The sequence below is a fragment of the Anthonomus grandis genome, chromosome 7 (genome assembly GCF_022605725.1).
Source record: "Anthonomus grandis grandis chromosome 7, icAntGran1.3, whole genome shotgun sequence".
In the NCBI taxonomy this organism is placed as follows: domain Eukaryota; kingdom Metazoa; phylum Arthropoda; class Insecta; order Coleoptera; family Curculionidae; genus Anthonomus; species Anthonomus grandis.
This window is the reverse complement of record NC_065552.1, coordinates 24,322,514-24,346,503: the sequence shown is the minus strand read 5'-3', so window position 1 is coordinate 24,346,503 and position 23,990 is coordinate 24,322,514. Positions and strand designations below refer to the sequence as shown.

At 30.8% G+C, this 23,990-nt stretch overlaps 1 protein-coding gene across 6 annotated transcripts in view; it reads left to right on the top strand.

The window, feature by feature from the left end:
• The window catches only part of LOC126738923 (zinc finger protein 135-like), a 231,375-nt gene that overhangs the window by 190,357 nt on the left and 17,028 nt on the right, over nt 1-23,990 (top strand). For 2 of the 6 annotated variants that reach the window (XM_050444407.1, XM_050444406.1), the window contains exons 6-11: nt 5,257-5,407; nt 9,909-10,100; nt 18,029-18,199; nt 18,275-18,433; nt 18,503-18,675; nt 19,889-20,216. In XM_050444407.1, the coding sequence (XP_050300364.1) occupies nt 5,257-5,407; nt 9,909-10,100; nt 18,029-18,199; nt 18,275-18,433; nt 18,503-18,675; nt 19,889-20,216 (1,174 nt within the window). Of the gene's footprint in view, nt 1-5,256; nt 5,408-9,908; nt 10,101-18,028; nt 18,200-18,274; nt 18,434-18,502; nt 18,676-19,888; nt 20,217-20,447; nt 20,489-23,990 lie in introns of all 6 variants that reach the window. The other 4 variants (XM_050444411.1, XM_050444409.1, XM_050444408.1 and 1 more) reach the window with 4 other exon arrangements.

Sequence of the window (23,990 nt, the reverse complement as noted above, 5' to 3'; positions counted from 1 at the left end):
AATATGGAATTATTTAAGATGGTCACCTAAATTCATCTACTGGCAACCAAGACAAACGAAGCATTGGAAGATTACAGAGTAGATGGCTCGTTGATAACAAGTAATAGGTGGATCGAACAGTGTAGACAAACATGGAGGTCTACACTTAGAAGTGGGAAAAAATTACTAAGAAAGAAGAAGAAGAGATATAAATAACTTAAGTTATGAATTATTTTTGATTTTATATGCATAACTTAAATGGCTATGGTAGCTGAGTTAATTAAATTTCACTTGGCTTTCAGTCACATGAATTTTATATAAGCTATATATATAAGCTATATATATCACCTCTTAATAATTCTGATTAAAGGCTGTTTTTATTTGAATTTTTATATTGTGTTAATTGCCGTTAACATTTTATAAAACTATGTCAAATATGAGATAAATTTGTGCAAGTTTTTTCCTTAAAATATTTTGCATTGTTTGCACATAAAAATTTGCGCCCTAATTAAATAATTAATAAGGAATATAAGGCAGAAGGAATATTTCTATATTCTAATAATAATGTCTTACTATTTATTATGAGCAAATCTATCGAAAAATAATTTTCACTGATTTTCACTTACAAGCTGAACCCTAAATATAAATTTTTCACATGAACTGTTGGTGATTTTACTTTAAAATAATAATTTGGATTATTTTAGCAATAACTCCCGCTACCAGATAAAAAAGACATTAAATAATAAAAGGAAACAATAAAAGATTCACAAGCACAAAGAGCGTAGAGCAAAAACAAAGCACCATTATCATATTCCTCACTAATTTTATTTACCTTCCTGAAACTTATTTACCAAACTTTTTAATTTCTCATTTTCAGTTTAGAGCTAGTTGGGTTACGTTTTTCTAATTAACATTGGATTTAAGTTGCTCAGGAATGAGATAAAAACAGACGACCAAGGTAAAAATTAATGGAATCAGTGTCGGCGTTATTTTAAAAATACATTTTTGAGCAAAGAAATTTTGTTAACATTATCCCAGACAAAAATAGCAAACCTTTGTCAGTTTTGACTCATGTATTCTCACATAGTCTGACCCCACTAAGACTTGGACTTGAATGTTCTTTGCAGAAAATTCTAATAATAAATAATTATATAGAAAATGTTAAAGTTTCAAATATAAATGCATTACTAAACTTGGCATGATTTAATTGAAATTTATATATTTCGCTTAATATTTTGCTTAATGTGAGTAACGTAGGTTAAATATAATGAATTTATTTGGATCTGAGCAAATTTTTAGACCAATATACTAAAGTAATGACATCTTTTGAACTGCTTAAGATCAAAAATTCTCGTTAAATCCAAATTTAATAAATTTTATGGAAATAGAGATATAATGTCTCTTTAAACAAAAAACTATTAAATAATTTTAAATTTTACGAATTAAATTCTATACATACTTACACAGTTTTCTTCCATGTGAATTAAAGTAAGTTTGGATCGTTTTTATGCATAACCTTATTGGATATTATATTATTTTCCTATTCTATTTTCACGTATGCATGAATCGTATGATATGAAATGAAAATACTAAAAATTCCATTATACAAAAGAAAAAAATGTCCTAAAAATTACTGTTTCTACGCCCATGGATTATCTTAGCAACACAGGTAATTACCTGTATTCTTTAACAGATTTGCTTGCGCATTTTTTATTAACGAGCCATATTTTCCGCCTGACGCCGAAAGAAATAAGCTTTTAATTATACTGCCGGGGAAATGGCTGGATTTTGCTCCTTATTTTCTTTTATGTTATTTTTTTACCCTATATTTCTGATTTTCTTAAATTATGACTTGCTACTTGTCTATTCGTTAAATATTTAATAATTATCAGATGTACATTTCAATTCTTATTAATAAGTAAATATTCAATGTAATGAATAAAAACCTCTTCTCCCTAAAATCCGTTAATTGAATAATTTTTCTTTACAGTATTTTCTTTACAATATTTACTTTACAGTAAATAAATATCATATCCATCATTCGATAACATTTTGAACTACCTGAAATTTGATTCTTTCGAAATACGTATTTTATCATTTTTTAAAATGTTTACGATCTACCACATCAAATACATTGTCATTATCATAAAATATATAAAGGAAGTATTTGTCAAATATTACGAGACAGTTATACTAGTACGAATTACGAGACAGTCTTACCACTAACTAAAACTTTTTATTTTTACTCTCGACACGTGTTTCGCTAACGATGTAAGCATCTTCGGGAGAATATTAAAACTCTTAGTAGTTTTATCTACTGTCACACCAAAAGTTTCAACCATAGGACTAAATATTTATTCATTAATATTTGTGGGTAATTATCTGTTTAGTGTAATAAATACATGTTTGGTCTAGTTTAAATCTTAGAAAACTGTGTAAAAATTGTAATTTTAAATCTATCAGTTAATTATTCATTAAAATTCTTATGTTGATTTTAGTTGCATTTATCTTTTCTATAAAACATATTCCCAATACTTTAAAATTTTGAAAATAGGACATCAAATGTATCGTCAAAATATATAAACGTCTATTGTTGCTTTGAATTTACATTTAAAGCATAATTATTCTTTCATTATAATGAATAGATAACTGATCTGCTTTTAATAGGATAAATTTTTTAACTATTAAAATGACTTATTTCGAAATCACAAAATCTACAAATAAATTATTCGTCAAATATTCTCATGAAGATTTAAATTTTATTTAAAGAACCACTATTCTTTCTCTTAATAGTTTGATAAAAATTTTAAATATTTAAATACTTTATTCTTTAAAAATATTTTATGATTCACCATTTATAAAACTAGTATGTTATCAAAATTAAAAAAATTATATGAATGAATTATTCATTAAATATTTTTATAAAGAATAAAGTTTTCATTTAAAATGATTTATTTTTCCACTATAGTGATCTGATCCACTTATAAATAACAGATCTAGAATATCAACTGCCTAATCGAGATCATAAAATAAATGAATAAAGTATACATTAGATATTCATTAATATTTGTTGAAATACTGCTGAATATTTATTCATTTACTGTAACGAATAACAATCTGCTCTACTTCTAATTGGGAAAAAAAAAATATAAAAATATTTTATGATCCAGAGCAACTAGTGTAAAGAAAACCAGAACATCAAAAAACATAGAATAAATATTTCTATTTTCCTCACACTATAATAAATAATAATCTGCTTTAGTTTTACTCAGATAAAATTTTTAACCCTTAAAAATATTTTAAATAATCAATGGACTTACTAAGATCAGAAAACGTATGAATAAGTTATTCATCAAATATTCGTATGTAGATTTTAATTATATTTATAGGACAATTTTTCTTTCTTTTTAATGAATTATTAATGCCTAATTAATATTTGAACTGCTTAAGTATCTTATTCGTTAAAAAATATTTTATGATACATAGCAAATCAAATCTGTAGCACAAAATAAGAGGAATGGATTATTCATCAAATATTTGTGTGTAGGTTAAATTTTACATTTATAATTAAATAATTATTATAGTATAGTGTATTAAATCTCTGGTCTACTTCCAGACAAGTGATCTGAAACATTAGGTACCTATTTGAGATCCTAAAATAAATAAAAATAAATTATGTATCAGATATTCATTACTATTTGTTGTTAATTTCAATTTAAATTTACTAAATATTTATTTATTCACTATAATGAATAACAATCTGCTCTACTTTTAATAGTACAAAATTTGTAACTATTAAAAATATTTTACGATTTTCAACATCAACAATGCCTTACCGAGATTACAAAATCTATGAATAAATTAGTCGTCAAATATTCGAATGTAAATTTCATTATAGAAAAAGTATTCTCTATTTTGGATGAAAAAATTTTGCTTAATCAAAATTCGAACTTATTAAACATTTTATTCGTTAAGTATTTAATGATCCACAGCAACTAGTGTCTTGTCGGGATCACAAAATAATGTAAATGAATTATTCATCAAATGTTTGTATGTATTTGGAAATTTACATTTATAAACAAATTATTCTTTCCGTACAGTGAATATCTCTATGAAACCTCTGATCTACTTCCCGAGAAAAGATCGAGAACATCAAGTACCTAGTCGAGATCATAAAATAAATAAATGAAGAATGCATTTATATTATTATGTAGCAATTCAAATTTGCATTTATAGAATAATTATTCTTTTAGTATAGTTAATAAATATTTGCTCTACATTCAATAGGATAAATTTATGAACTCTCTTTAAAAAGTTTTTATGATGTTCAACATCAAAGGCCTTACTGAGATCACAAAATCTACGAATAAGTTATTCGTTTAATATTTGTATGTAGATTAAAAATTTAATTTATAAATGAAATATTTTTTCCTTAGAGTGAATAAATCTCTGGTCTACTCCTTATAAAATAATTAATAGAAGCATTCATCAAATATTCGTTTATATTTGTTGTTAATTTAAATTTACATTTAAACAATAATTATTATTTCAGTATAGTTATTGGATATTTACTTTACTTTAAATCGTAAAAAAGTATTAATTTTCTTCTCTACAACATCCCTATCGAGGTCACTATATACAGAGTGTTTCTTAAGTTGGGGTTTTCATTCAAGATGCCTCAGAACTTAGGAAATATAAATATATACAAAATGAGGGAATTTTTCAAGTAATATTTTCTTAAAAATAAAGTAAATCCGGTCATTTTAGTTAATACCAAAAACCAAAGGCAAAAAGTTTATTTAATACAAAAAACAGTAAAATTGCATCAAAAAATTTAGAAAATCTAAAAGATAATGAAAAGTCTGATATTTTAATTTGTGAGGCCCACCTAAGGAAATTCTTTAAAATTCCATTAAAGCGAACGTTTTCCGTGAATAATTTCCGCAACTATTTGTAGGCGTTCGCGTAATTCTTTCATTGTTTCACTTCCTTCTTATGCACCAAAGTTTTCAGGTAACCCCACAAGTAAAAATATTGATTTTTTAAATGACTTTTGCGAGAAAATCGCACACCCTATATACGATTGAGTTATTCCTCTCAGTATAGTGAATAAACATATAGTAAAATAAAAATAGTGAGAATTTATTGAGTAAAAATATCCTACAAAACAGCATATTTACACACATATCCAAACATTTCTGATCCGTTTCAAGCAAATCCAAAAAAACAATCCGAAAGTGTAGTCCCAAAGAAATTAACGCGAACTTTTGTCAACAGTGTATTGGTCGTTTGCAGCAACATGCGGCTCTTATTGGCGGACCAAATGCCACGTCCTGTCCGCTCTGCCACAAAGTGTTCCTGGGAGGAGAAGCCTTGATGGAACACATGAAACACACGCATAAGGACCCCAATGCTTCTGGTGTAGCCAGTAAGTGTCTAGTTGGTCTATTGTGAGAGCAAATCAATTTTATTTTCTTGTTGTATATATTGTTATATATTTTTATTTTGTTTATGTATGGCATGGTTTACCTTTCAGTAACTGGTAGTTAGCAAAAATGTATTTTAGTTTATGTTATTTATAAAAGTGTTTAGAAGTCTAAAATACATTTTTGCCTCTGTGGCTTTATAGAAGGCCCTATGTTGCATGATGTGATCATTAATATAAATAATAGCATAGTTTTTAGATAAATGCATAGAAAATATGCATAAATGTTATATCCTATATATAACGTTTTTCGTTCAATTTAAGAGCAGTAGAAAAAGATTCTTTCAAACTGAGTGAAATACATGTAAACAACATAATTATCGGATGTAAATTTGATCGTTTCTTTACGATTTTTTTAGGGTAAATTTGCCTCAGCTTTTTCACTTCTGATTGTCTTATTTTAACAAAAGTATACATTAATTGAGGTGCCTAAGAAAAATTACACTAAAGAAACCGATATCGGGGCAAAAGAAAGAATAACTCAACAAGAAAGTTAAACTGGAAGTGATTAATTATAAATTGAGTAGAGGCGCGTCTAGAGAGCACTTAAAAATATAAAAGGGTTTTTTTTTCTTGGGGGAGCTATTCACTTCCCCTGCCCTTCTGAAAGCATTTTTGTTTGATGCTTCTCGCTCATCCCTACGTCATCGTGTTTATTTTTTAATCGTTTGTCTAAATTACGAAAAAAAGTTATGCCTTAAGAGTACCATAACGAAGAGAAGAGTTTCAGTTAAACTATGCTAACGAAATTTTTTGTACAGGATCTCCCAAGATTGGGATCTCGGAAAGCGTAAAGTTATGTTATGGTAAAGGTACCTAATTTGATGCTATTAAAAGGCCGTTTAACATTTTAAGATAATTGAGTATCACATGAAATTTTAATTTATAATTTGAAAAAAAAGTGCATATTTCACCTTAAACTCATACCTAAAATCCCTTCAAAATATAATTTTTCTTACGTAGTTGGATCCCTATTGAGAAGCAGCATTTCATAGCAATGATTTTTGCGGGCCAGGTGAGTAAAAAGTAATTTTTTTGGTTTCTACCACATTTTGTTGTCAACTTCGCATTGAATTATATTAAAATGTCATTTCTCTTAGAAAATTAGACCCAGTAGAGACGAGAAATAGCATTTCGTAGATATTGTCAAAAACTCCTAAGTATCACATGGGTACTCATGTCATAAAATGGGTAAAAAGTGTATTTTGTTGGTTCCTATCGTATTTTACTTTCAAGTCACGCCTTGAGTCATCTGAAATTGTCATTTCTCTTATAAAATTAGACTCACTGGAGGCGAGTGTGCTTCCTCAATGTCAGTTAGGCTTTTAGTTCAAAAAGTGAGTACCAAATGCACTTTTTTGGTTTTACATGTTATTTTCAAGTAATGCCTGGAATAATAGTACTCATGTCAAAAAATGGGTAAAAAGTGCATTTTGTTGGTTTCTATCGTATTTCACTTTCAACGTCTTGAGTCATGTGAACTTATCATTTCTCTTATAAAATTAGACTCACTGGAGGCGAGTGTGCTTCCTCAGTGTCAGTTAGGTTTTTAGTTCAGAAAGTGAGTACCAAATGCACTTTTTTGGTTTGGCATGTTATTTTCAAGTAATACCTGGAATAACACGGATACTTATGTCAAAAAATGGGTAAAAAGTGTATTTTGTTGGTTTTTATCACTTTCAACACCTTGAGTCATGTGAAGTTCTCATTTCTCTTATAAAATTAGACTCACTAGAGGCGTGGGTGCTTCTTTAGTGTCAGTTAGGTTTTTAGTTTAATAAGTGAGTACTAAATGCACTTTTTTAATTTCGCATGTTGTTTTCAAGTAATGCCTGGAATAACATGGGTATTCATGTCAAAAAATGGGTAAAAATTGCATTTTGTTGGTTTCTATCGTATTTCACTTTCAACGCCTTGAGTCATGTGAAATTGTCATTTCTCTTATAAAATTAGACTCACTGGAGGCGAGTGTGCTTCCTTAGTGTCAGTTAGGTTTTTAGTTCAAAAAATGAGTAACAAATGCACTTTTTTGGTTTCGCATGTTACTTTCAAGTTACGCCTGGAATAACCTTGAGTTATTACTCTTCTTACGTAATCAGATTCATTACTGATGAATTGCAGCATATCATAGCGATGGCTCATGGTTTTTGGGTTTTAGATGGGTTTTCATGTTAAGAAGTGAGTGAAAAGTGCAGTCTTAAGGTTTCTACTGCATTTCACTTTCAAGTAACGCCTGGAATAACCTTAATATATCATTTTTTTATATAGTTAGATTCAGTACAGACGAAAAACAGCAGTTCACAGCGATCGTCAATGATTCTGGGCTGTCAGATTTGTTTTCATGTCAAAAATTGGGTGAAATGTGCATCTTCCTGATTTCAACCACATTTCACTTTCATTGATATTTGGAATAACATTGAAATGCATCGTAGCGATCGCTTATGATTCTTGGGTCTTCGATGGGTTTTTATTTCAAAAAGTGGGTAAAAGGTGCATCTTGTTAAAATTTCTATCGCATTTCACTTTCAAGTCACTCCTTTAATCATCATTAAATTCGCTTAAGTATTTAGACCCAGAACTGAGGAGAAGTAATATTTCATATTGACCATTAAAGATTCTTGGGTCTCTGATGGGTTTTTAGTCGAAAAAATGAATAAAAAGTTAATTTTTTAGCTTCTACCGCATTTTACTTTTAAGTCTCGCCTTGAATCATCTTAAAATGTCATTTTTCTCAAGTAGTTAGATACACTACACACAAAAAGCAGTTTCGAAAAACGTGCGTAAAAACTAATTTTTGTTTGTTTTCTACCGCATTTCACTTTCGACTCACGCCTAGAGTTATCTTAAAATGCCATTTCATTTACAAAATTAGCACTAGAGACAAGAAACAGCATTTCGTAGCCATTGTCAATGATTCCTGAACGTCAGATAGGTTATTAGTTCAATAAATTAAGAAAGTGCATTTTTTGGATTCAACTGCATTTCAGTTTCAAGTAACGATTAAATAACCTTAAATATTACTTTTTTTATGTAGTTAGATCTAATACAGGCGAAAAACAGCAGTTCATAGTGATCGTGAATGATTCCTGGCTGTCAGATTTGTTTTCATGTCAAATGTGGGTGAAAAGTGCATCTTGCTAGTTTTAACCACATTTCACTTTCATTCACATCTGGAATAACATTAAAATAAAATTTTTCTTACGTAATTAGACCTACTATAGTCGAAGAACTATATTTCGTAGCAACCGCTCATGATTCTTATATCTCCAACGGGTTTTTAGTTCAAAGTGATTTTGTTTTTAAATTTATATCACATTTTACTTTCAAGTCACCCCTTTAATCATGTTTAAATTCTCTTAAGCATTTAGACCCAGAACTCATTAGAAGTAATATTTCATAGCGATCATTAAAGATTCCTTGGTCTCTGATTGATTTTTAGTCCAAAAAATTAGTGAAAAGGTAGTTTTTTGGTTTCTACCGCATTTTACTTTCAAGTCACGCCTTGAATAACCTTGTCTTCAATCACGCCTTGAATCATCTTAAAATGTAATTTTTCTTATATAGCTGGATACATTATAGAGAAAAAGTAGAATTGGAAGTGGGTAAAAAGTGATTTTTTTGTTTTCTGCCGCATTTCACTTTCAACTCACGCCTTGAATTATCTTGAAATGTAAGGTCTATTACAAAATTATATTCACTAGAGACGAGAAACAGCATTCCATAGCCATCGTCACTGATTCCTGAATGTCAGATAGGTTCAAGTAATGGATAAAGAGTGTACGCCTTGAATCACTTTGAAATGTAATTTTTCTTACGATGAAAACAAAGTTTTTTATGTTTAAACCAAATTAACTTCAAATTACCCAATTTAAGCGACCTTATATTATTTACAGTTTCCGAGATCCCAATGATCACCCTGTACAGGTGGCAAATCACTAAAATAATTCCTGCATGAAATTATGCATGCCGTAGCATATTATATTTATTTTTATTTATTTTTCTTATATATTTTATTATGCTTTGTACGCGGTTCCTTATCCCCTTAGTTGCTTATTTTTGCCTGTGGTTGATTAGGCCGCGACACTGTCCACAGTTGACAGGTTGCTTCTTTTTAATAAATTATTTGATCACAAGTTACAAACGGTATTTGGTGCCCTTTAACATGGTGGCAGATGATAGACAACGGTGGCAATACTGACAAAGGTGACAATTTAAATAATATGAATATTCTATTATACAAAGTGTGCACGTTAAAAAAAACCTGGACACCTTGTATGCTAAGTGTTGCCACCTGGGAGTAATATTTATAGGTGACAAAAATAATCCAACTAACAGAACCAATTTATAAGAACAAAACATTTATATATATAACGTACTAACTATTAACTGCTTCTTGATCAGAGGTTCCCGGGGTGCTTTGCTTTATCTCTTTTTCTTTCTGTTGTTGACGTCAACGATCCTTATTTAGCCAAAAGGAGGACAGCGAACCATCCGTGTCCGGTTTGCGGGAAACACTACGTAAATGAAGGTTCCTTAAGAAAACACTTGGCTTGTCATCCCGAGACCTCGCAACTGTCGAGCTCGTTGCGCATGTGGCCGTGTTCTGTTTGTCAGGCCGTTTTTACTCACGAATCAGGTACAGTTTCTATGAGTATTTGTCGCGAGAGAGAGAGTAAAAAGATCAACGAAAACGTTCTTGAAAGCAATCTGGAACTTTTTTTGCTGAAGTTAATCAATTGTAAATGCAAATGAGGAGAGGTACCCTGTATCCCATTTTTGTTGTAACTTAATCCTTTTCTAATACTCGATTTTTAATATAAATATTGATCTTTAATATAAATCTCGATTTTTTATATAAAATGACGCAAGCAAAAATAGGTGTTTGGTTTCTGAGGTACAGGTTGAAAATGAAAAGTTTTTTAATTGTGGTCATATTTAAGGCCCTATATAAGTTAGAACCTACTATAATTAGATATTTTGATGTAGTTTTTAGTGACGTAGTCAGAAAAAAAAATATGACGTTTTTTCAGAGATATGACCTAAACTTGGGCTGTTTACAAGTTATTTTTAATAAATAAGGTAATGTATAATAGAATTAATTTAAAATACCAACAAACGCATAAAAGACGCAAGCCATATTATACAGTTTGTCCAAGATAAGGATGTCTATCATGGGGACCTTGGAAAACAAAAGAGATGCGAAGATGGTGAAATTAGAGAAAAGTTGCGCAATTTCAAGCCTAATAATGTGTCGTTTAAAACCTTTTAAAATTCCCAGCAGTTCCGAATATATGCCTAAAAGCTCGAAATTTGACAATTTCGATTTATTTTTTTCAGGCATTATTTAAAAAAATGTGGAAAAACCAAAGACACAATAGGATTTTGCAATATTTAAATTAAAAAATAGGACGCCAGCCTGTTTATGTGAAGAACGTTTAGTTTCAGTGATGAATGTACTTTTTTTTCGAATGGTAATCTTAATAGACAAAATGTTCGTTATTAGAGTGACGTAAATCCTCAAATATTTCGTGAAACACACACACAGTACCCGGAAAAAGTAAATGTGTGGGCTGGCATATTAGGGAATCACATTGTTGGGCCTCCCTTTTTAGACCAAAGTTTGACAGGGGACCTTTACTTAAACATGTTGGAAAATGCAGTAGAACCACTGATCCTCAAGATTATTGAAGAAAAGCCTCTTGAATTTGAGTTGAAAACAGTTTTTTAACCAGGTGGGGCACCGCCTCACTTTGACAGAAATGTTAAAGATTATTGTACTAATACTTACCCTAATCGGTAGATTGGTGGTCGAGGGCCTACCGAGTGGCCAGCGAGATCACCCGATCTTACACCTCTGGACTTTTTTTATGTTGCTACTTGAAACAAAAAGTCTACGTCACCCAGCCAAAATCTATCTACGATCTAAATTCCGAATGTTTTGGTGTAGTAAGCGGTGAAATGATGGCACTGAAGAAATGTCAAATTAATTTTAATAATATATTATTGACACATAGTGTTTTTAAACTTATCAAGAAATAAGCTATGCAATGAAGAAAAAAATTTAATATTACCTTGAATTGTAAATCCAGAAATATCTGTTAGGAAATTTGAAACGTACAACGTCCTAATCATACACGATCGAACAGATTTTCGGAAAAATTGATAGGCACACATTCAACAGTTCCGTGGCCCCATCGTTTGCTGGACATAACTCCACTCGATTTTTTTCCTTGGGGTTTTTGCGAAAATTATGTTTAGAACCGTGGCTTTAAATCTGAGAATCAGCCAAGGACAATTGTTCTTAAAGCGTTTGAGAACATTACACGTAATTTTTTAAGAAATGTTTCAAATTCGACAGTTGTCATCGATGTTATCTGTATTTAAAGAATAATGGTAATTTATTTGAACATTATCTATAATCTAAATTAGTTTTTTCGGATTTCTAGTAAATAGTCTGTAAACTCTGTTTTGTACAACTTAAAAAGTGGGCGTAAGAAAGTGTCTTTTATTTTCCCTATCTCGATAAATACCGCCTGAATAAAAAATAAAAACAAAATTGGCTTAAAATGTGGCAAAATTATGGTTTTTTACGCATATATCCGAAACTATTAAAAATTTTAAAACTTTCCAAACAGCGTATTGATAGGCTTGAAAATGTGCAACTTTTCTCTAATTTCACCATTTTTGTATTAAACCATCTGTGATTTTTTTAAAATCCTCATGATAGACATTCTTATCTTGGACATACTGTATAGGCCATGAAAAATTAACTAGAAAAAATTGAAGAAATAATGGTGAAAATTGAAAGTGAAACCCGCTTTAAAATTCCTTAATTTATACAATTTTAATAAAATAAAATGAGCTGTTCTTAACATTCATGCCATTAAAGACTTACACTACCACGTAATGTATGTACATCTAATGTACCATTTGATGAATTGTAGTGAAAAGGTTCGTTAGAAATTTGTCAAATAATATTTTTTCTGTAAATTTAATTAATTTTCTTTTAAAAACCCATAAATTAATTTTCAATGTAAAATTAAATTAAATTCGTAAAAATGTATTTTTTCTATAATTTTTTCATAGTAGGCCATGAAAAGATGGGAACATTTTAAGAAGAAACGCATAAATTAAAATAAAAATTGGCATAAGAATTTTGTACCGTTTGATAAAATGTACTTAAAATAAGAGGTTTATTAAATGGTTTGGTTATTTTTCTATATATTTATTTCTCATAAGGTCAGAAATTTATTAAATTCATGTAAGATTCGTAAAATAATTTTTCTTAAAACTCTTCGTAATTTTTATTTATGTATTGTTTTATGATTCCAGAAGTATATTTTTTATGAGAAATTCTTAAAAATTAAAGATAAAGATAGAGATAAAGAAGAGATAAGCAAAACTGCCTGAAAAAATTAGCTGTAATTGTCTTAAAGAAAAAAGGAAATCATCTCAAAAACTGAAAAAATAAGAAAAATTTGCACAAAATGTTCAAAAGTAATTTTTTTCCAAATTTTAATTTTTATTTATTTAAAATTTTTGGTAATTTCCTGGTGAAGAGACTTTGCTCCATTTGATAAATTGGACTGAATACCAGGGATTCATTAAAGGTTCATTAAAAATACATTCTTCAATATATGTTATTTTCTTAAATCCAGTAATTTATTAATATTTATGTAAAATTTGTAAAAATATATTTTCTCTATTAATTTTTTAAAAATTTGTTAAAACAGTAATGAAGAAAATTCATTAAAATAATTTTTCTCTTTTCGTCCAAATTATTTATTTTTTTGTTCATAAAGCCAGACATTTTAATAATAATAAAGAAGTTTATTTAGCATAATAGCTATATACATTACAATAATTATAATTATAATATAAAGCAGTACTAAAGTCTACAAAGAAAATAAACTACAATAATAATAATAAACCAATAAAAGTTCATTACATACATGGCTACATTAGGTATAATAGAGTGGTGATCAGCGTAATAAAAGAAAACGTATACAGCAATTATTGGTAGAAATAAATCCTAACCTAGGACAACACAAATGGTATAATAAAACTTATAACTAAAATCCTTAAAAGAAAATAATGTACAATGTATGTGTATAATAGAATGTATAATGTATAATAGAATTACAGGAGATGTTGGCAGAACTTCAAAGAGAATCGAAAAGAATAGACTTAACCATGAATTTAAATAAAACATAAGTCATGTCACCTGACAATATTCAAGTACATATAGAAGACCGAATTATTGACAAGAATATGTATATTTGGGACATTGCATCAACTTGGGCAAAGAAAATCAAACTGCCGAAATAAACAGACGTGTTCGTTTGACATGGGCAGCCACGGGTAAACTGTCACACGTCTTGAGAAATGAAACTATTCCAATTAGTTTGAAAGGAAAGGTCTTCAATGCCTGCTTACTGCCCGTGATGACGGAATGGAAACCATGACACTCACTGTTAAATCAGCTAACAAGCTTAGGACCACCCAAAGAGCCATAGAGCGGATGATGCTAGGAATAAGCCTGAGAGACTATATCACAAATGAGAGTATTACACAAAGAACTAAAGTTGAAGACGTCATAACACGCATAGCCCACCTGAAATAGAGCTGGGTAGGACATGTCGCCCGACAGGACGACTTGAGATGGTCAAGACACATCGTTCAATGAAGACCTCGCATACATAAACGCAGCGTTGGCAGACCACAGTTACGCTGGCTCGATGATGTCAAAAACAAAGTGGGCAACAGATGGCACCAACTGGCACAGAACAAAGAAACATAGAACAATATAGGGGAGACCTATGTCCAGGAGTGGACTGTGAAGGGTTGCTGAAAGAAGAAGAAGAGAATGTACAACACAAAAATTAAACAAAAAAATAGAAATACTTTTAGCTGTCCCTATTTAAAAGATGTTTTCTCAATAGCCTCCTAAACTGGTTTACATTATCACAGGCAATTTATTAAATTCTATTGAGCCTCTAAATAAAATCGAATTAAGTAACTGAACAGTGTTACACCTATCCACTATGGCGAAATCTTGACGATGTCTAGTATTGTATGTGTGTACATCCTCAAACGATTTTAACTTATCACAGATATAGCTGGGTAACAAACGATGTTTCAATTTAAATATAAACAAATAGACATTAAACTTTATACGTTCAGTCACATACATCATATTTAGGACACTTAACATACATTTAATTGATACATATCGATCACATTTTAAAATCAGTCTCATAGCTCTATTCTGTATTACTTCCAACTGGTGTATTTTTTATTGTGGCAGATTAAACAACAACGTGGAGCAATACTGTAAATGCGGAAGTGCAATGCTATTAAACAAAAGCAACTTTGTGCTCATGGAGAGGTTTCTTCCCACTCTGGTGATAAATCTAACTTTTTTGGAGAATTTTCGCATGACGTAGTCTACATGTGCACAAAAGTTTAAATTAGAATAGTACCCATCTAGAATAGTACCCAAATACTTAATTTCACTCTCATAAAGAATGCTATCCCCATTTACAGTAATGCTAACACTATCCATGTCTATTTGATTAAGTCGTGACTTTTTGCCAAATATGCAAAACTTTGATTTAGCTGTATTTAAACACAATTTGTTAGTGCAAAGCCAGACAAATAAACTATTCAGTTCATTATTTAGGTCAATTTGCATTTGCTGTAAGTTTTTGCCTATAATATACACCTACAAATAATACTACCCTACACTTTTCAAAAACTTATCATTAATGAACAATAGAAATAACAATGGTCCTAAGACAGTTCCTTGAGGCACACCATATTTAACAGAAACACACTGAGATATACTATTTTTAAACATTACATGTTGGACTCTGTTAGACACATACGACTTAAACCAACTCAAAGCATTATCCCTAATTCCTAATTGCTGTAGTTTGGTAATTAAAAATTTGTCTATCTATCGTTTCGAAGGCTCTCTTAAAATCTAAAAATACCGCTAAAACAAGATTATCACAGTCGATAGCTTTGAGAAAATCATCACAAATATTAACGACAACGGATTCACAAGAATGATGCTCACGAAATCTCGACTGCCCAGGAACAATTATTTTGCCTTTATCACAAAACTCAACAAGTTGTTCCTTAACACAATTCTCAAGGAGCTTTTCATAGACAGGTACCGGTGTCAATGGGTCTAAATGCATTATGCAAATTTGTGTTTTGTACTTTGGGAACAAGAATAACAGTAGATAGTTTCCAATCATCTGGGAAAACACCGTTAGACAAAGAAGTATTAATAATATCTAATAATCTATTACCAACCACAAGAGAGACGTCACAGAGGACATTTTTTGATATACCAGATTCACCACCACCAACATTTTTTCAGTTTTTTAAAGCATTTTTCATTTTTAACATAGAGACAGGTTTGAATTTAGAAAAAATGTTAAACACCGGGGGACATAAAACATTATTTAAATATGTTTCCGCTTTGTGGTATATTATTTATAATATCCTCCACACTCTCTACAAAATATTTATTAAATCTGTGGGATATAACTTCTTCATCTTGAAGTACTTCTAAATTAAAATTAATTTGCTCCGGTAGTGTGCTTTTACGCGGCAACAGTGTTTTTAAATTCTTCCATAGTTCCTTCGGGTTCTTATTATTAAATTTTTTTACAAATTTTGCATAAAATTTGTAAAAAAATTAATTTTTATAATGTTTTAATTTTTTTAAAGCCGAGGGTTAATAAAAATACTTTATTTAATTCTTAAAAAAATATTTTTCTGTCAATTTTATTTTTTTACTTTTTGTTATAAGCCCAGAAGTTTATTTTTTTCATAAACAATTCGTAAAAATATATTTTCGCTCTAATTTTTATTTTAATTTTTTTTCTTCATAAATTCAAAAAAAAATAAGCTAAAAATGTTTTTTTTTTACTGATTTTTTTACATTTCTTACTACCTGGAAGAAATAAAGAAAATTAAAACTGCTTGGAAAAATTAGCTTTAGTTGTCTAAAACAAACAAAAATACCTCAAGAAACTGAACAAAATTTACATACAATTTACAAAATTAATTTTTTTTAATTTTTTATATATAGAATGTAAATAGAAAAAAAATTACTTTTTCCGAAAAATGTTAGTTCTTTACAAAATTGTGAAAAGCCTTTGTTCCATTTGTGAAAATTGTACTGAAAACCAGGAGGTGATTAAGAAAAAAATTTTCTGAAAAAAAAAAATCCAATTTTTTTTTACTTAGGAAAAACTGGTTAAAATATATTCTCTTTATAATTTGTTATTTTCATTTTGTTTCATAAATCCATAAAACTGGTAAATATTAATTTTTTCCCTAATTAAAAAGAAAATTTGTAAAAATATAAGAATTTTTTCCTGCAGGAAAAGGAAATAATCTACATTTTTTTATTACACCATGTACCTCAGAAACAAATGGAGCAAATTTCTTGCTTGCGGCATGATAAGTTTTATAAAAAAATGGCACAACTGAATCTTTTCCTATATAAGAATCTGACGAAATAAATAAATGTTGTTTTTCAAGAACGTTACCTCTGCGTCTTTTCATCCTAAACCGATAGTTTAAAAAAAAATGTTAATTAAGATGGTACCTCAAATGTGAGTTAATAAAACTGGATCGGTTGGCTCAAATTTGAATTTTCAGCCACAAAATTTTACTCTGTTTGTAAATCGATTATGTCTCATATAACTTTTAGTAAGGTAAGTCGGCTAGACAGAACTTCATCATTAAGAGGATTTTATTATCTACGAATATTCAATTTGTGAACCAGGTAAAGTACTGACCTCCATATTACATTTTCCTTTTATTAAAGTAAATAATTAAATTCTTAAATAAAACTATTTAAAAACTTGGGAAGCTTATTACACATTTTGAACGAAAACATTTGATTTAAGAGTGTTCCGATAGAGTTTCAATTTTATGCAAAACCATATTTGAGGTATCCTTAACACTATAGCGAGCATGGAGATTAAATATTTTAACTTTTTTTTAAACTAGTCCACGTATGTGTAAGGGCTTCCAAAAACCTTAAATTTTTTCAAAATTCTATACACAAAAATAAGCAACCCTAAATTTTGTAAATTTTTTAGTTCTCTTTGGCACTGTTTCTTCTACCATTTCTTTTGATATTGATGTTGTGAGATTTTTATTTTATTTTTCGATTTTCAGTTGGCAAAAATGTAGTATACTTTTTTGCATGTAACTTTTGTTTATTTTTCAGTTAACTGCTGATGCGTTACACATATGTGGACTGATCTTATGCAGAATCGAAAAATCAGTTAATCATTTTTTTTTTTTCAAAAAATATTTTTCGACTTTGCATAATGCTTGTATTATTTCATCTACCAAAGCTATGTAAGTGTAATAGAAACACTATATATGGCTTTGAAATAAAAATTGTTCACAATACCTGTATACCCATTTAAGTTATGCATTATAACAATTGGCTTTTGTGAACAATTTTTCATCTAAGTATACATATAATTCAGCAAGCAATCTAACATGTAATCTATCAATTATCTTCAGGACTATTAACCCATATGGAGCACATGCGTATGGATCCAAAACATCAATTTGCTGCCCAGTACGTACTTTCTAGAGCAGCAGCTGAACGTAGAGAACGAGAAACTTTGCTTGCGGCAGTTTCAGCTTCGGCTGGTGGCAGCAGTCTACTCGGACTAGCCGGTATGGGACCAGGTAACTAAACAATCTCCTTAATGAGTATTAAATTGAACCTTTACATCCTTAATCTCTAAAGACTAATTAAAAAAGGCGTTTTTCCAGCAACTGGTTCCCCCATGTGCGCCTCTCCGAGTGCCCATAGCGACTCGTCGTCTGGAAATGGTCGGCTCTCATCTGCCGGATCAGAAGCCGGAGGACTAAACAACAATAATAACAATTGCAATACTAAATTAGGTGATATCTTGCGAAGTGAGTTTTACAGAAGCAAACAATAGTTTTTTGCATCTTAAACTTATTCCAATTAATATTTATTTCCAGGTAATAATGGTCTACACCAGCAATACAACATGGAAGATCAGCTACAGGCCAATAGGATGGCCGTCATAGCTAACATGGTAGGCCAAGGTGGAGTACCACCAGGTCTAGGATCAGATCCAGCAGCTAATATTGCCAATATTGCTAATCTGGCTATGCGACTTGGAGTCACACAAGTAAGCATTTTACCTCGTCAATGTCTGTTAATATTTTTCACAATTTAGAGAAAAACTATTGCTTACAAGACAAGTTACAATATTGATGTCTGGTCAATTTTCTTCTTGGGTGCCAATTTCTTTCTCGTCTAGGTACAGTTAATTTAGGTCGAACACCAACTTGTCACTAACATTTGTAGTTGCATTTTAATTCATTGATTTCTGCACTCAAGACCTGAGTTGACTCGGTGTGTATACACAAATTTTATAATCAAGATTTTTTTAATGTTGAAACAAGTCAATATTTTAAGAAATTTTGAAAGAAGTGGCAACAATGCTAGATACTTGGGGGCATGGTTTACATATCACTTAATAATATTAGCAGCAAGATTGCCAAATCAAGTTAAAGCTGTCAGAGTTAATTAAGTTCTTCTAGGCAGTTGATGGAAGACTGTTAGACTCTCTTAACAAAATATTATTTTTTAATTAATTTCTTCAAGGTGTAACTCTAAATGAATAGCTCCCATGAAAAAAAAATATTTTTTCCTTTTTTAATACCAATGAAATTAACTATAATCTAAGATTAATTGCATTTGTGCAAGTCCAAAAAACCTCGAAATCCAAAAGCCATAAGATTCAGTTTGATTGTATGATTCAGATTCTGTATTAATTTAATTTTTGTAGCTCCAATAGATCTCTAGATACATAATCTATAAAATGCAGCATGATCAACAGCGTGAACTACCTGAAATAAATCAATATTGTAAGAAATTTTAAAAGAGGTGGCTACACTGCTGGTTACTTCGGGGGCGTGAGTAGCAAGGTTGCCAAATCAAGTTGAAACTGTCAGGTAGTCTGAGTATTTATTAAGTTCTTCCAGGCAGTTAATGACAGACTGGTAGTCGGTTTATTAACTCAGCATGTATGTGTCTCATAGAAAAAAATATTTTTCCATTTTTCAAAGCAGATAAAATTACCTATAATTTAAGGTCAATTGCATTTTATTACGTCCAACATTTCTCGAGATACAGGAGTTCAAAGATTCTACTGAATAGTTAATAAAAACGGTGGTCTTCATCATACATCTGAGATGTTTATTAAAATTGATATCTATCTATCATATAGTTATATTAGAAGTCAGATAGCCAAATCAAGAACACCAATTTGATTTGGGATCAAAATCCTTCTTTTATTATAATTCGAATGGTAATTACTTATAGACATCTATTTCCAGGCCAACCAAGTGAATAACTCGTCCAACCCCTCCACTCCGCCAATAACCAACGAAGCCTTGTCCTCCCTTTCCATGAATGCCATGAATGCTATGCGAGCCTCCATGGATATGAGGACAATGGACGTGATGCGCAATTCCGTCATGGATATGTCTCAAGCTTCCCAGCAATCAGTTCAGCAATCAGCAGCTGCTCAAGAGGCGCTCCGCATGCAGGAAGCAGTAATTCGATCTCAGGCTGAGGCTGCTTTACGTCTGGCTATGACGCAGGGTTTGTCTCAACTTAACCAGCACCAGCAGGAGAACAACCACAGTCCTTTACGCCACAATGGTAATTAGTCTAATAGTTAAATGGTAGTTTTGTGTAAGAATATGAAGGAAGTTGGAGTTATTTTTAATATCCAATCGTTTTCTATGCACATTTTTTGTTTACATTTATTATTATTTAATTGGGAATACATACGCCTTAACATAATTAAGCGTTTAAATACAATTCATATGTGCTTTTTTTGGAACTAATTTTATTCGTTATTTTCTTATTTTTTTACTGTTTATTTTTTAGATAAACATCTTCAGTCTTTCTGGCAGTAGGACTGTTTTTTAGTAAGTTTATGATTTTTTTTATTTTTCTTTGGCTTTCACCACTTTTTCACTAACCTCCTACTCACTAAACATCTAATTAAGGCTTTTCACTAATATTGCGTTACAAAATATAAACACTGTAAAAAATATGGTAAAACCAAAAATGGCAAATATTAGGACATTTTTTGTGACTTAGGTGAATAGTAAGTCTTATCAAAAAGCCGCATTTGTCATTCAATTTTTACGAAAAAAAAATATCCGAAAAAGAGTATCAAGTTTTTCTCGATTTTTAGGGGAATTATTATGTTTCTTTTTTTGAATGATAAAAGATTTCTATCATCTTCTTCATTGTCATCGTTTGATGTCATCATCATGATCTTTTAATGGATTTTTGAAACCGCTTCTTTGGAAGTTCTTTCCTGTTTTTAAAAATTGTCTTCATAGGCAGGCGTTGAGATTGATGATTCTTGCTTATCTAAATCAGCTTTGTGGAGGGGGTTGATATTGGAGAACTTACGCCATGTAGTGATTACTCGTATCATTAATTTTGACATTAAAACCTTAGCTTTGCTTTTGTTAGTAAAGGTCTCTGGTGCTGAAACATCTTATATACTGCATACCAAATTTAACGCATACTCTTGGAACTTGCATTTTTTTCGAATGTTTTTTTCCTTTCCTTTCAGATGATCTTTTGTCATTATAGTTTAATTTTTAAATAATTAAAATAAAAATACAAAATTTGTTCTCAAAATTTTATAACAAGAAATACATAAAATAATTCTGTTACATAATATATATATATGTTGAACCATCAAAAAAAAAATCAATAACAGGAATTTCCCCCTTTGGCGTTTATAACGACTTGACATACTGATAATTAGGGTCCTTATTTCATCTTGGTCTATTTGACCCCAAATTTCTTTCAATCTTAAATAAAGGCCATTCAAGTTGTTTGGGGATCTTAGCAATTATCGTAGTCATCCCCCAATGATATCCTACATGTGCTCTATTGGATTCATATCCAGGCCTCTGACTGGCCAATATATGGTAACCTTTGCCATCTGTGGTCGTGCATAAGCAAGAAATTATCTGCAACTAGGGAGCGAATTAAACCACATAATCTTCTAAATTGTCCGTAATTTACATCTGTGTGGTAAGACGAACTCTATCTACAAGTACTAATTCTGTGCGGCCCTCCATATTAATCTCTCCCCACATCAATACTGACCCGCCACCATATTACTAACCTTCCTGGCCTTCGGTACACTCTATTACTTCTATCGTCAGAAAAGAGATAGTATATGGATTCATCGTTAAAGATAATCTGTGCCCAATCGTCTCTCCTATGCTCTCTGGTGAGTAATGGACTCGTTGATCACTGGCAACTGGCAGATCTAATATCGGTCTCCGCTAGCCTTCTCCTAATTGTGTTTTGACTTATTCTAAAATTGTAACGATCCAGTAACTCGTTTTGTAAAGAAATGCTAATCACAAATAGTTGCCTTAAGCCAAAGAATTCGTAGAAATCGGTCTTCAGCAAAAGTTGTAACTCTTCCACGATCCTCGCCTGGTTTTCTAATATTACCACCAGTTTGTGTAAATGGACTCAAAACTCTGGAGATGGTTGACTGATTGGCATTAAATCTTTTGTTGCGCTTTTATTGCGGCTTTCTCTGTGCGGCGGATTCATTTTGCAAGAACTCAATATGTAAAGTTAAAATCAACTCTGCTGAACTAAAACGCATGAAATTCGTAATGGAGAAATATCAACATAAACACTTTTTATCTTTGTTAATTCTTTTGCCTCTAAAGAGGTGTGAATTTGTTTACAATTCATCAAAAATCAATCGTCAATAGTCCAGTTACAATACTTGTACTTCTATGCTGTCAGAAATAAAAAATATTTTAAATAAAACAACTTTTAAAATTATGGGTTAATTTTGGAGGGCAGTGTATGATGTTAAATTTTGTACATTTTGCTCACTTTATTCTATATCAACATCTGATAGGCCAAAGCTGAAACAGATCTCTTTTATAGTGAGCCTATCACTGCCTCCTGACCTCATTGTTTCTCCAAAGAGGCCAGTTGAGGTTGAAGCAGCATGTTAGGCCTATGCTCAGTTCGTTTACCGCCACTATAATCTGAATTTCCTCCTCTCTATATTATACTCCTTTTTTTTTTGTTCTTTTTGCTGTCCTTCTTATTACTACCTTTACTCTCACCTCAATTCTCCTTTTTCTTTTTTTGCGACGTCTTCAGGATTATAATAATCGTTTTCTTCTTCTTCTTTTTGGTAGTAGAAACGTATCATCCATTTTTCACTAAGAGACCAAACGAAAACAAAACAAGAAAGGTAAAAACACGAAGTCACGGTCTCATCAAATCCATATAATTTTTTAAAGCTACACGTGTTTCGCTCCTATCGGAGCATCATCAGGCTTAGACCTACACAGATCACATTACAACAACGAGTTATTACAACTTATTGCATATAATATATGCATTAAATTAAAATGCAATAAAATACATCTGCTCCCGGATAGGCCTTAACTGATCTTATAGAGTTTTTGTAATGCCGATTCACTAAGATACTGTCTATCTGATTCCTGACTGTGTTCTCACTATTGTGTTGATTGGATATACTGTACACATAGACATCCCATCAACACAATAGCCTGAATACAGTACCATCCATTTGGCTCCATTGGATAGCTGATAAAAGGTCTTTGAAACTATTTTGTAATTTTCTTGGCTGAACATTCTATCTTCTTTGTCGTTTCTTTCCCAACTTTGGTGCTGAAGTCTCCAAGGATGAGTGTGGTATCTCTCGACTTTAGATAACTTGATTGATTTGGTTCTAAAACTGCACAATCTGCTCATCTCATTTTTCTGCAGTAGGAGCATAGATCAGTATTAATATTAAGTGTTGTTTTGTTTGAAGTTCTAAGTAGGATTCTATCTCATACTGTTAAAAAATTAATCACAGACTGCGTTATTCTTTTTGAAACGACAACTGCATTGCCATATCTATGATGCTGATCTTCATTTCCTAAGAAATAGATCATACCGTTGTCGAGAAGTTGCTTGCACCCAGCCACCTTGTACCTCTGATGTCCAGGATATCGATATTTAATTATTGCATCCCTTATATAATGTGTATTCTTTCAGATCATACATACTTCTGACATTCCACATAATACCAATATATTCTTTGTATTATTGGTTGTATTTTTGATTGCGAGGCCCTTGATGGTCTTGATTTATACTTCTTCTGCCGGATCTTGGCTTCCGTTCATGTTCCGTTTCATTCATTCCAATAGTTGTACTAGAAATATCTATTAGGATCTTTAGTGCTGTTTTACCTGCCTTCTTTATTCTTATGCCGTTGACCATTCTTTGGTTTCTGCATCTTCAAGACCGATTTCACAGTCTCACGTCAAAAGAGTACTCTTTCCACTAACCAGCTCATTCGCCCGAAACCGTTGGCCAGTAAGAGAAGGACTGAATATATATATAATAATA